The 14,394-nt window shown below is 45.0% G+C and overlaps 1 protein-coding gene across 4 annotated transcripts in view; it reads left to right on the top strand.

The window, feature by feature from the left end:
- The window catches only part of GPAM (glycerol-3-phosphate acyltransferase, mitochondrial), a 727,629-nt gene that overhangs the window by 540,489 nt on the left and 172,746 nt on the right, over positions 1 to 14,394 (top strand). For all 4 annotated transcript variants that reach the window (XM_069611788.1, XM_069611787.1, XM_069611786.1 and 1 more), the window contains exon 17: positions 12,358 to 12,435. In XM_069611788.1, the coding sequence (XP_069467889.1) occupies positions 12,358 to 12,435 (78 nt within the window). The remainder of the gene's footprint in view (positions 1 to 12,357; positions 12,436 to 14,394) is intronic.

Raw genomic sequence — 14,394 nt, 5'->3', positions numbered from 1 at the left:
CTTGCAGCTTCTTTAGTGAATTTCTGTTTCGGATTGCACACCCCACATTCATTGGATAATCTAGTCTTTCCTTGATGCTTAAACATAACACGTTGAGTGAGCTTTCTCCTAGCGCCGAAGAGAACATTTACATCTAGTAACGCTGCCCAGCTTCTCTTGGCAACCACGCCAAAGTGTGTACCAACTATCTGCTTCCTTCCACCTGACCACGCTCATGTACACATTAATTGCAGGCTTGATGTACAGCGCTCAAATCAACTAAGTTTTAACTTGGATTAAATAAAACTTGCTTGTCTTTAAATGCTGCTCTGGAAATCCTATACAAGGTCATTTACTTGCACAGGAAAGCTGCTGAGGTGTGTGTGTGTGTCTTGTCTCTTGAAGGGGTAACCTTAGAGACCCTCAGATATTTTGCTAGAATCTGTGATCTTTTTGATTTTTAACCTCTTGAGTGAGTAGTACTTTTTGCCACTCACTCCATAGGCATCTGCTGTTTGAATAGCAACCTCTGTGCAGTGCTACTAAGAAGTCCCTTGAACTTCTCTTAAATGTTTAAATATATTTTCTTGTGTGAACTACAGTTTCCAAGAACAGTGAGATAGCTTTTTATCTTACTTTTTCCTTTTGTGGTTCCATCACACCCCACCCTATGTGGAGTGCTGGAGTTTACATAGTAACTCCTTATCCCACTTCTCATGTAACATTTTGCTACATTAACTTCAATGGCTGGTGGCAGTGGGTTACTTGTACTGTACAGGTACTGGACAAGCCCGAAACGTCACTGAGCTTTTATGTGTAGGCATGTCTGGCCCGAAACCTGTTCCAACTGGGCGGGTGGTTGTCGTAGGGGACGACCCCGCCTGTGTGATTGACAGCTGTAGGATTGTGAATGAATAGGATTTCACATAAAAGGCAAGACTTTTGGGACTACAGGCAGAGTCAACCACTGGAACATCATATCCAATGAAAAGGATGAGCAGAGACGCCAGCAGCACCTTACCGGACCGCAGAAGCGCTGGTGGAGCTTTGCAGCTGTTCTGACCCTGTTTTTGTTTCGTCAGGGAAGATCCGTGCAGGACGACTTTCCGCCGTTGGGCTGGTGGGACCAACTAGCCTCGAGACCTGCTTCATTTTGGCTCACCCCCCCCACCTCAGTTTGTTGCGAATTTCCTCGGCTGCAGAATCACAATGCCCGGGGACCCCTGACCATTATAGAGTGCATCATCTTCCCGAGATCGAATTGGGTCAAAACTTCATGGACACCTTCAAGGACCTCTAGAAGCAGGCATTCTTCATCCAGAGTCCCCCCCGCCATCCCCATCACCAGAGTCCAGGACAGAGGAAACTCCAACCCGAGCTATTTGTTTCTCTTTGGTGCTGAGAAAAAGGCGACAAAACCACGAAGAGCAGCTAAACTGTATGGAATCCATTGCTGCCCAGTCCCTCTCCAGAGAGCTGCCACAGAAGCCCGCCAGACGTCCTCCCTTTCATCGCCATGTCCAAGGGCCAGAAACAAGGGTCTGCATCACTGCATCAGGAAGGCATCCAGCTGGAACCTCTTCTTCAATTCTCAGGTACTGTGGAGCTTGGGGTATAACTACCGTTTGCCATTTGTAGTGCTCCCTGGCTTAGGAAGTACTAATTTAACCCTTTTGGCATTACTTCCACTCACTTCTGCAGGGCTTCCAGCGTGTGCTCCATCACGTGGGCTCCCCTTGAGCACCAGTGATTTTTCAAAGAACTCCTGACTGTTGGTTTGTTAACATTTGTCTAAGAAAAACTGCATCTGAACTGGAACTGTTCCATTGATTTTGGCTGTCCTGGATTCCTAAAGGCTCCTCTTCTGAACCCTATTGGCTTTGGCATTGCTTGTTCCCTTGCAGGTTTTAATTGTTGACACCATTATTGCTGGGATAAGACTGCCTGCATCCCTCTGGGAGCAACACACTATTGAACCAGTTGAGTGTTCTACTTGAACTCTAACCGTTTTCCCTCCTCAACCCATCTTGTAATGGTGAACAAAAATAAGTGCTAATACGGACCTTGATTGATGTCACTCAGTGGGCTGGAACATGTTTAGCATAGAACATAATTACTCACCTGCATTATTGGTTCTTGTTTAAGTGATTTCTATCTTCCATTGAATGTTCCTATTAGTTGCTGCTTTTAAAGAATGCTTAATATGTCTTGTGTATATGTAAATACATAGTGTTTACTTGGTGCCTTGTGTTTACTGATTTAACGGTGCTACTCTACAACTCACATTACCCCTCCTAAAATGAGCCTGGCTGCTCAGTCACTCTACCAACTTGTGTAGTACAGGCATATATTAAGAGTTGGGTCTGCCTAATACCAAGGGAGAAGTCTTGTGAAGTCCCACATCAGTTGGACTTTACAAAATCGTACCAAACACTGGTGGCAGGCAGTGGGATTTGTGTAGTGGATCACAGTGACTATTGGTTATACTTGTTCCCAAGAAAACCATCCACAAGGCTAGCTCCAGCAAAAAGAAAAAAGTAACTTCTGACTGGTAATTTTAATGAACAGTCCCTTACTGCATGTACAATTGAAAGAATTATGCAGGCCTAGGGACTTAAGTTGTAAGGGAAGAAATTAGTTGATTCACAAATTATTAAATCAAAACCCTGGAAGGAGGCCCATAACCACTGCTACCCAGATTGGTACGGAAGAAGATTGAGAGTGATTGTCTGGAATTTGGATGTAATCTGTCAAATGGGTCAGAAGGCAAACGCCTTGTCAACAGCCTTCTACTGTGTCTGAGACCTTCTACTATGACACCGCAGGTCACAATGTAAGCCCAGAATACTGATCCTTGGAAGGGATGAAACTTGAGTTAGAATTCAAAAGACTAGCCATACAGTCTGAGAACAAAGCGAAAGAACAAAGGAACAGAGAAAAAGAAATGCAGCATGAATATGACATGAGCAAAATGTCCCGTGACTCTACTTCCTTTTCAGGGTCTTCTGAGTCTACTAGTCCCAAGCGACCACACTCCGCAAAAGAGGCAAAAAGTATGTATGATCCTAAACTTGTTGGATTGGTTGAGTACCTTTTTGAATTCACTTATGGTTTGCAGGGTATTAGTGGGAATGATTTAGTTTCATGGATTGTGTCTAGACTCCCCCAGAATGGTTGTGATGTTATCATGGAGTTGAATGCTGATGACAGGAAGAATTATGAACTAGTCAAACAGGCTCTTATAGCCAGATTTGGGAAGACCCCTTCCTAATACCTAAAAATATTTAGAGACAAAAAAAGGATGGTACCCCTTGGGCTACCTGGGTGTGTGAATGCCTGACAAACCTAGATGGTTGGGTTAAGGGTTACAAAGTGAACTCCTTTGAAGGAATGATGCTTTTGTTTTTACTAGGGAAATTTGTGATGCCTGCTCCCCTGAGCTGAGACAGCACTTTGCTGACACGGAGGAGATTGATCCCAAGAGACTAGCTCAAGCTACTGACTTATAGGTAGCGATCAGGGCCACTCATAAGGATTCTGGAGCAACTCAGAAGAAGGGTGAGGGAAGCAAGCACAATAATAAAGGAAATTCTAATCCTACACCATCAAGAGGGCTACAAAAACCATAAGGGTAAATACCAAGGGAAACCATACAGGTCTAGTGAAACCTTTCGAGCCAAACCAGAGGGAGGTTACCAGAAACCCCAATTCCAGAAGGGCTTTGATAAATGGTGGTTTGTGGGTCTGGTGACCATGTGAAAGGGGATCCCAGATGTATGGGTAAACCTTCAGGGGTCCAAACCGTCTCCTTAGCCTTCATCCCTCAGGAAGAAGCTCCAACGAAAAGTGCTCTTTCACTTACTAGCTAAATCCATTGGAGTTCAAGCTAGTGTTTCTTTAGTGTCCTTGTGTCTGTCATGATCTCTGCTTCCAAAAGGTCAGGGTTTTCCCAACTCCCTTGGAAGCAGATCCATAACCCAGGTTCCGAGTGCCAACCAGTCCCAATTGGGACCTTTTGGACCCAGTCCTGGCGCCAGTGGCACCAGGCTCATAAATATGCCCAGTCCCAGCGCTGGAAGTGCCGGGCTCATAATGCTTGGGTGGACTTACCTGCAGCAGACCATGCTGCTTACTTGCCTGCCAGTTGAGTCTCTGATCCTCTTCTGTTTGGAACTACTTTTCCTGTTGGGTGGGGCAGGAGCCACTCCCTAGATTCAGAACACTGGAACTCTTCTGGAAAGCAGGAACTCTTTTCTTACCTAGGCGTGGCTGTGGAAGGAGACACCTAAGCACTACAGGAGGCTATTTAAACCACACACGATGGATGAATCTTGCTTTGCGTTATTCTGCATCCTCAGCAGCAGAACGCTCATCGTGTCTTCTGCATCTGATCCTGGGCCTAAGGAAAAAGGCTTACCATTCTGAATTCAGTCTTCAGCAACACCTATAAAGACCAGAAAGAACAGGTTAGCATTACGGTCTTCAGTGACAGCTCTTCACTTACCGGGTCCATTGGCTGTCACCAACGCCTCGCGCTGCATTCCGGCATCTGAAAGACAAAAGCTTACCAACTCTTCGCACGCTCCGGAGGCCTTCGGCGCTGCATCCCGCATCTGAAGGACAAAACAAGGTGCGTTTAAAGACATTGGGGAACTTTAATACTCACGTGCCATTACTCCTTTCCACATCTAACCCAGTGGGTATTCCGGCACCCTGCAGCCGCCCCGAACTTGTGCCTGCAAAATAAAAAGACAGTTAGAGCGCATCGTGAAGCAGGCAATAAGCGCTTACTTACGTGCTTCCAGGCGCTTCTATTCATCACACGGGCTCCATCTTCACCTCACTTCAGCCCGCCATCCGCCATCGCCGGAACCCTGCAAAACAAGAGACATCATTACTAAAGACTTTAAAGACATTAGAATTACTCGAAACTTACCGTTCGTGCAGTAAACGACGGACAGCAGTCCTCTGAAGTCAAGAGGCCTGCTCCCCTTATCCAGTGAAGAAACTGGTTACAGCACCCTGCCTCGAGGCAGATGGAGAGCACAGCGTTCACTTACCTAAGGTGAGAGCGTTAACCTTTGGGGTTCTACAGGAGAAGAGAAAGGGAAGAAGAGAGAGACATTCAATAACCCAGTTCATTAATCCCACATTTTCTATCTGCAGACATCTTACCCTTCGAGCCAGACATACAGTGCACAGAGGTCCAGCCCAAAGAGCCAGCCGTGTGTTACACATCACCTTTGAACATACGGTATACGCCCAGTCAAGACCGGCGCCTCTACGGGAATCAGGTGAGCGTTAGTGTCTGTGGGAACAGAATATAGATATGTATAATACCATCCCTGACGACACCAAATAGTATTACAAGGACAGTGCACTTGTAAATGGCCAGGAGACACTTGCCAATTTGAAATACTGGGGCCAGCATTACTGTGATTGATTAACGTTTTTTTTCAACCTGAGGATGTAGCGAAGGTAACCAAAGGTCCCACTAAACTTGCCGGAGGCCCTATCCAAATGGGTCCCATTTTGCCAGCTCTCATTCAGTGTAATAACATGACTGTAAGAATTCCTGGCCAGAGAGGCAAGCTTGAGAGACTCTCAGTTCGAGATAAAGGAGAGATCCAGCATGTCTTTTTCTTTTGTGATTTTGTTTTAAAACAAAAAAACTTTTTTTCACATTTCAAGTTAATTTAAAGAATGTTTATCCATTAACTTTCCAGTCTCGAACGTTCCAGCATATCAAACCCTCAGGCAGGCCAACCTTCCACTTTTAGAAAGAAGAAAGAGACAAAGGAGAGATCCATAGTCTCTGGTAAGAAAAATTGTCTCAAACCCGAAACTGCTCTGAAAACAAGGACTTCCCCAAGAGGACAATCCCATGTTACCCCAGTGACCCCACCACCAGCTGAGGCTGAGTGGGTGGACAAACCAACTCTTGCTGACACAGCTACTGGTGAAACATAGCTGGAGGAGATCATTCCCTGCTTGGAAGATCTGGATCTTTGAGACCACCCTGTACTGCAGACATTGCTTGCAGAAGGTGGACCCTCTAAGGCAGATTTCAGCAGAGGACAAAGTGTTCCTCTCTAGAATGACTAAGACAGCAGACCGCTTCCCAACTGGAAGGGCAATAGCCAGGGAAGCATAGACTCTACTGGGAGGATGGACCCCTCTACAGTGAGCCTACAGAGTCTGTCCCAGGGGACCTCAGGCGACTGGCAGTACCCCAGGAGGGTTAGTACCAAGCACCTGCAATTAGCACGAGATACCTCTGGCTGGCCACTTGAGTTTCAAGAAGACCAAAGAGAGGCTTTCTCTGTACCTTTACTGGCCCAAGATGGGTGCAGATGTTAAACATTGCAGAAGCTGCCACACCTGCCAGACCTTTGGCAAAAGTGGTTCCAAGAATGTGGCCCCTTTAGTACACCTCCCAGTGGTGGGAGTTCCTTTTGAGAGGTTTGGGATTGGCATGGTTTGTCCCCTAGACCCTCCAACCTCCTCAGGCATCCAATCCATATTGGTTGTAGTAGACCATGCTACTAGGTACCCTGAGGCAATACCTATGGGAACTGTTGCTACCCAAGCATTGGCTAAGGCCCTACTTGGTATTTTTACCAGCGTTTGGTTTCCTAAGGAAGTTCTCTGACGGGGGTCACATTTTATGTCCCACTACATGCAGACCATGTGGAAAAACTGAAGTTAATTACTAGTTCTCAACTGCCTACCACCCTCAAACAAATGGGTTGGTAGAGAGGTTTAATCGTACAATGAAGCGCATGATGGGTGTCTTAGAGGAACCACTGAGAAGAAAGTAGGACCTTCTACTGCCATGCCTTATATTTGCTTACATAGGGGTGCCTCACGCTGGAGTGGGTTTCATCCTGCCAGAGACCCTTTGGCTCTTATCAAAGAATGTGTGGAGCATGCTCCAACCTTAAAGCCAATCCGTGTAACTGACTATGTGCTAGGCCCCAGGGCGAGGATGGTACTACTGATGACTTAAGCTACAGAAAACTTGAAGGCTGGTCAATCATTGACATGGCTTGAATGGTGAAAGGCTGTTTTATTGGCTGGGTTCCTGCATAAAAATCTGATCCTGGAAGCTGAAGTGGTACTCGACCACTGGAACCAAAACCGAAGAGGTAAATGAAGAAAACGCTGCCGAGATGATTTCCAGCAACCGGAGAGCCTGCTGTGTAACCAGAGCTTGCTGTTACCTTTCCTTCCAATTGACCTACGGACTCAGAAAATGACCCCAACCCAGAGCCTGGTAAGACCCACTAGCCTCAAGAAGTCCTGCATTTTGCTGCAACCTTGCAGGGCTGCAATAACCCAATACCCTGGGACCTCAAGCCATTGTGCAGTGCAGTCTTCTGAATTCCCAATCTAGCTGAAACTTTGTGGGCAGCCTGCTGGATCTCCAGAGTCCCGATTCCAGTCCAGAAAATTCCCTCATCAGAGTGCTGGACCTTGCAAACGACGTGAATCCGACCAGCTATATTCTGTCTTCTGTGCTCCTGAAAAGGCACCAAATCCACAGCTGCATCCAGCCGTAAAGAAACCTTTACCTGGAGCCTTCTTCCGTGATCCTTGCTGCAAAAGTCCTTCCAAAGTCTTGTCGTCTTGAAAAAGGAATCCTGTGGTACTGTGTTGGCTGGGGTATTTTGCCTACCTTAAAACTTTGCGATTTGTGTATAGCGTTGGTGTTTTCTGTTATTGGGAGGCCACTCATCCAGTTCACCCAGGCCCACGGCGGAATCCTCCTTGGGAGTCTTCTCTGAAGTCCCTGGACCCTCGACTAACTTTAAAGTGAGATACTTACTTGTTTGAACAGTCTTCCTCAGGAACTCTTGACTTTGCCTGCAACTGAACCCTATCTCGCCAAGCCTACAGCTGGCACCTAGACCACTAGGGTCCCTCTACTGCTTCTGGGTGAACTCATGCTATAGAATAAGGTAAGGACTGGATAAGAAGAGTTCTGCCTTGAAAAGAATAACAAGTGTGAAAAAGTTACTTACTTGTAAAAGAATTTGGTTGGTAACTAACTCTGGGAGTGCACAGTTCTAAAAGAAAGTTCTTATTTACCTTGAATGTGTGTTACACAATTCTGAAATGTATATATAAGGTTAAATTACTAATCTGTGAATTGGTTGTGCCGCTTCCCTAAAAGGTAATGCTGTTGGCTTCACTTTACTATTCCTGTAAGGATAGATGTAGGAGTGTCCCCAATTGGGTCTTGCATACCCTGACTTGCTGTTAGCCTGTCCAGAATAAGTCTGCCAAAGGTTATACTTACCTTTAAGTTGCTGATAGCCCCTTTAAAAATAAGTATATAGGTTTTACTTATTGTGTTAGCAGTGTGCCATCCTAAAACAAGTTAGTTATTGCTTATAGTTATTGCTTATCTCAATCTGTGTTCCACTGATCTTAAAAAGCAACTGTAATAGAATATTACAACATTGGGTTGTACCTGCCTGGAATAGGTGTGTACCATTCCTGAAAAGTGTTCCTTTAGGTGTAGCTGTCCTTTGGTTGCCTGGAATATCCAAAATTAGTGTAAAGAGTTCTTGCTTATCTTGGACTGTGTTCCACTTAGCTGAAAATCAACTGTACTTGTATATTACACCAAAAAGGTCTTGCTCTCCTTATATAGCTTTGTGTTAATGCAAAGTAGTAGAGGTATATACTGATCCTTGAATCTGTGTTCCACTATTCAGAAAAGTATATTTGCAAGTTGTTTCACTGATTCCCTTGTTCAGTGTCACGGCATAACTGAAGGATCTACTACCCTTCTATTACTGTAAAGTAATCTGAAAGTAATTTATAGTTTTACTCCCCAAGAATAGGTGTGCCCTATACTGAACGTGTATACACAGGTCTGACTTACCTAGAAATATTGTTACATTTCTAAACATGTTCTATGCTTTGGTCTGAACTTTAAAGCATGTGTTTATATGCTTTATGATAGTACTTAATTACCCTGGAATCTCTTGGTCTGCTTGTATATAAAATAAACACTTTATACATAGTGTCATTGTTTCTTTTGACCATATGTATAATACAATTCCTTTGTACTGATTCTACAACCCTCTCTCCCTCCTAAGATGAGCCTGGCTGCTCTGCCTATGCTACCACGAGTGGAGTGTTGTACTGTCTCAGTTGAGTGGTTTTACTAAGCCCTTAGACTCAAGAAAATCAGTCTTAACAGGACCCTTTAAAGTTGTAGGCAAACTTGTAGAGGTAAATTTAGTGGACCTGGGCAACCCCTAGGAGGCCCCTAAGGTTTTTCACACTAACAGTCTGAAGGCGTATGTCTCTAGATCAGAACTGGGAGATTTACTTCTAGCTTCTGATTAAGAGGAGGAGGAGAGTGAGCTCTCCCTGATCTCTTCAGTGGACACTCTTCAGATCAGATAATAGGAGTAGTGAAACTCTCTTCTGATCGTACTCTGCAGCAACAGGATGAATGCAAAGCTCTGTTAACTCAGTTGGCCCCTCTGTTGTCTGACACCAGACTTGACCCCTTGGGGCCAGCATGATATCCTCACTGGTGAGTCTCCGTGTCAAAAGCATGGGATAAAGAATGTCTGATCATGTCAGAACTCGTATGAAGGAAGAGGTCAACAAGGTGCTTGACCTTGGGTGTTATTGATCCAACTACCAGTCCATGTGCTAATGCCATATGCAGGAACCAAAGAGTTGAGATTCTGCGTGGACTGTAGGGCTCTAAATGCAGTCACAAAGACTGATGCCCATCCTTTACCCAGGACAGATGAGCTGGCGGACAAACATGGATCTGCCAAGTTCCTCAGTACATTTTACCTGACCTCAGGCTATTGGCAAATAGCCCTGGCAGACCATGCCAAGGAAAATACAGCATTTTCCACCCCATGGGGCTTGTACCAGTTTATGGTCATGCCTGTTGGATTAAAGAATGCACAAGAGATTTATCCAGGAGTGGATTCATTCCTTCTGTCCCTTAGTGTGGGCGGTTGTATTGGTGAGAATTTTCAGTTTCTGTGCTCATTCCCTTTAACCTTACAGACCCACAGCTCTTCTGCTAGAATCTAGAATCTTTTTGATTTTTTACCTCTTTAGTGAGTAGTACTTGTTGCCACTCACTCATGTGTTTTTCTCTGACTTGGATTTTTAACTGTATAATGGAGTATGGTAAACTCCATAGGCATCTGCTTTTTTCATAGTGACACACAGCACTCTGTGCAGTGCTACCGAGAAGTCCCTTGGACTTTTCTTAATGTTTTAATACATTTTCTTGTGTGAACCTAGTTCCCAAGAACCGTGAGATAGCTTTTCTTACTTACCTTTTCCTTTTGTGGGTCCAGCATACACCACCCTATATGTAATGCGAGGGGTTACATAGTAACTCCATATCCCACTTCTCATGTAACCTTTAGTTACACTAACTAACTTGAATGGCTGGTGGCAGTGGTTACTTTTACTGCCTTTTGTGCAGTGTACTTGCAGGCTGATTTCTCAGCTGCAGTACAGCACCCATAGGTGACCATTTTTCCAAAATGGCCCCGGTCTTCTTTTTTTTCACCATTTCTTGTTTGATTTCCTTCTGGGTTTTTTGTCTGTTTAAACTAGGCATGAGTCCTTAGTGTGTTTTTACATTTTGGTGGGCTTCAGCTCTAAAGCCCACCCAGGCTCAAGTGTGTCTGGTAAGGCAGGAAGTGAGGGAGTAGCACAGAACTTCACTGACCTTTTGTTTGTAGGCATGCCTGGCCAAAACCAGTTCCAACTAGGCGGGTGGCTGTCCTAGAGGTAGAACTCCACCCCCCACCCCCGTGTGATGGACAGCTATAGGGCTGTGAATGAATGGGATTTCACATAAAAAGCAATGCTTTTGGGACTAAAGGCAGTTGGCCACTGGGACATTTTATACAACGAAGAAGATGAGAAGAGACGCCAGCAGCACCTTCCAGGACCGCAGAAGCACCTGTGAAGCCTTGCAGCTGTGCTGAACCAGTTTTAGTTTTGACAGGGAAGATCCATGCAGGACGGCTTCCTCCGTTGGGGTTGTGGGACCAACTAGCCTCGAGACCTGCTTCATTTTGGCTCATCCCCCAACTTGCTGCAACTTTCCTAGACTGCAGAATCCCAATGCCCGGGGACCCATGACCATTGTCGAGTGAATCGCCTTCCCGAAATCGAATCGCACCAAATTTTCGTGGTCACCTTCAAGGACCTCCAGAAGCAGAAAGTCTTTGTCCAGAGTCAACTTACCAGAGTCCAGGACTGAGGGTTCAAGGACACTCCAACCGGAGCTATTCGTTTCTCTTTGGCACTGAGAAAAAAAAAAAACACCAAACCCTTAAAGAGCTGGAACCTCTTCTTCAATTCTCAGGTATTGTGGAGCTTGGGGTATGACTACCTTTTGCCATTTGTAGTGCTCCCTGGCTTGGGAAGTACTATTTTAACCCCTTTGGAGTTGGCCTCAACTTACCTATGCAGGTCTTCCAGCTTGTGCTCCCATGAAGTGGGTTCCCCCTGAGCTCCTGTGATTTTCTAAGAACTCCTGACTGTTTGTTAACATTTTTCTAAGAAAAGCTGCATCCGAACTGGAACTGTCCCATTGACTTTGGCTGTCTTGGTTTCCTAAGGGCTCCTCTTCTGAACTCTCTTGACTTTGGTAGTGCTTGTTCCCTTACAGGTTTTAATTGTTGACACTATTATTGCTTGGCTAAGACTGCCTACAACCCCTCGGGGAGAAGCTCACCATTGAACCAGTTGAAAGTGTATTTTACTTTAACTCTAACCATTTTCCCTCCTCAACCCATTTTTGTAATGGTGAACAAGTGCTAATACTGACTTTGATTGATGTCACTCTGTGTTCTGGAACATGTTTAGCATAGAAAACAATTACTCGCCTGCATTATTGGTTCTTGTTTAAGTGAATTCTATCTTCCATTGAATGTTATTATTAGTTGCTGCTTTTAAAAGAATGCTTAATGTGCTTTGTGTATATATAAATAATGTAATATAACTTTAAGTGTGTAAGTGTTTACTTGGTGCCTTATGTTTACTGATTTAATTGCGTTGCTCTACAGCTCACATTACCCCTCCTAAGATGAGCCTGGCTGCTCAGCCACTTTACTGACCTGTGTATTACAGGCCTATATTAAGAGTTGGGTCTGCCTAACAAGAGGCAAGTCTTGTGAAGTCCCACACTAGTTGGACTTTACAAAATCTTTCCTAACGTGGTTATCAGTTTCTCCATGTGAATTTAGTGTCCAGCTGTTGTGAAATCAAAATGGCTCTCCACCATGTCCAGTGGGATCCTTGGCAATGTCCACTAGAAAAGAAGAATCATAAATATGCGATTAACACCTCCTTTTCTTTCTTCATCAGCCGTGTCAGATGTTTTACCAGGTGTGTCATGAAACTGTGGAGAGGTTTGTGAAGTACGGCATCCTGTTAGTAGCGGAGGTAAGACAATGCTTAAGAGTTGGTTGAGTGACTTATTTGAATTGACATTTGTGGAGTATGGTTGTGTTTCAGTGCATGCACCATGGCCATTTTGGAGGCCTTAATTGCCTTGTTAGATTGTCCCCCATAGGGGAAAGACTGTTTAGCATGTAGCCCAGCAATTGCAGGAAAAAATTGTCCTTTAAATGCAAACCTTCCTTGTCATGTTTGCAAGTAGCTGTGCCCATTTGGGTACTGAATCTGCCCTCCATGTTCCGTTGGGTTTTAAATCCCTTTCTCCCTTTAAGAGGACGGTGTGAAGTGTTGCACAATATCTTGTGTTAAGGATGTGCCTTGTAGAAATTTAATTTTGTTCAATTCCCATTATGATCGTCTTACTATGACATGCCTGTTCAATACAAGCCAACCAAGATTCTTGCCTGTATTTAATGGGTATGTTCATTTATAGATTATTTTGACAATTGCTGAATTGTGTTCAAAGCAGAGCAATTCGGACATTGTGTTGCAAACATTGCAATAAGTTAAGCCTATCGCCTATTCTGAGCTGTAAAAACATTTCAGAATTAAGGGAACCTAAAAGTACCATGAAGGGATTGCTGTGTACTGTGAGAAACTCATTGTGACAACAAGTAAGACCGACACAAGTGACCACAGTTCAAGGGTGTTTATTGAATAATAAATGCTGTATGCAGGTTGGAAAAACGCCTGATCTAAACCGAAATCTAAGATGGGGGCAAACGTCAACCATCAAATTAAAAATATGGCAGTCCTAGTGGTGGCGTGTCAAAATAACAAAAGGCTATACTAAGGAACCTATTGCCAAACCTCACCACGAATACAAAATAAGGGGTGTGGGATAGTTCTCAAGGAAAGAAGTGTTCTCAACAGAGGCGTTGCTAGGGGCTGAGGGGGCTATAGCCCGGGTCTTTTGGTTGTAACGCCCGGATAGAAGCTCAGGAGCTACAACCAAGACTAGCTAGCCCCGAGTCTCGACAGTCCTGACATTAGTGTAGCCCCAGATCTTTCCTAGCAACACCCCTGGTTCTCAAATGTCAGGATGCAGTAGCTTGGGTCTCCCTTCCCCACGTTTTGGAGACCCTGGGTAAGATGGGAGCTCGGAGCACAGTACAGTCTCGAGCTTCTCCAGCACGAGACGACAGTACCAATGGCAGTACTCGGGACCGTCAATGGCCAAGTCTCGTTTAATTTGAAAGTCTTTTGCATTCGTGGGCTGACGTGTTCAAATAACCAAAAACAAAAGTTCCTTTAACCAAATGGAAGTTTGTTTTCAAAGTTCACTGGGTGACTCCTAGGTTCCGCTCTTCTGGGTGCTGACCCTTCTTAATTATCACAGTTTCGCGTAGGGTGACGACTTCCCCTCTTGGTCCCCCTCTTCTGGCCGTTAACCCTTCTGAGTTCGTATTCCAAAATATACCACAGTTCCTTTATCAAAACAACTTTGGGTGACAACTTCACCCCTGGATCTCCCTCAGTCGGGCTGGGACCCCTCTTGCCTTTTTTTATTCTTGGGTGATGGCTTCACTCCCTGGATCTCCCTCGGTTGGGATCGGACCCCTCTTGACTTTTATCGGGATTCAATTCCCTTTCTTTCACAGTGCTTGTAGATCAGTCTTTCGATTGTACTGCTATTCTGCTTCACCCTCTGCATGACCATTTGACCGATTTCCCTGGCCTTTCTACAGCCTTCTGGTACTTGTAGTTTCTCATATGGTGCTCGTCCAGAGTCTCTAGAGTTAGCACCTATGTGGTGCCGGTTTCCCTCTTGCGTTGGTTCAAAACATGGCACTTTGCGATTCTCATTCATCACAGCCCAGCTCTTATCGGTTCTCCCCTCGATTCACCGGCTGTGTCGAACTGCTTGGCTTTTGGCTTCTCCGGAGTCCAGGCCGGTACCACAGGCGCAGCAGCTTCCCTTGCTCCTGCTTACCGGCATGGATT

Source organism: Ambystoma mexicanum, chromosome 8 (assembly GCF_040938575.1).
Source record: "Ambystoma mexicanum isolate Mex_15411 chromosome 8, UKY_AmexF1_1, whole genome shotgun sequence".
Lineage (NCBI taxonomy): Eukaryota > Metazoa > Chordata > Amphibia > Caudata > Ambystomatidae > Ambystoma > Ambystoma mexicanum.
The sequence above is the reverse complement of the archived record's forward strand: the minus strand, read 5'-3'. Positions and strand labels throughout refer to the sequence as shown.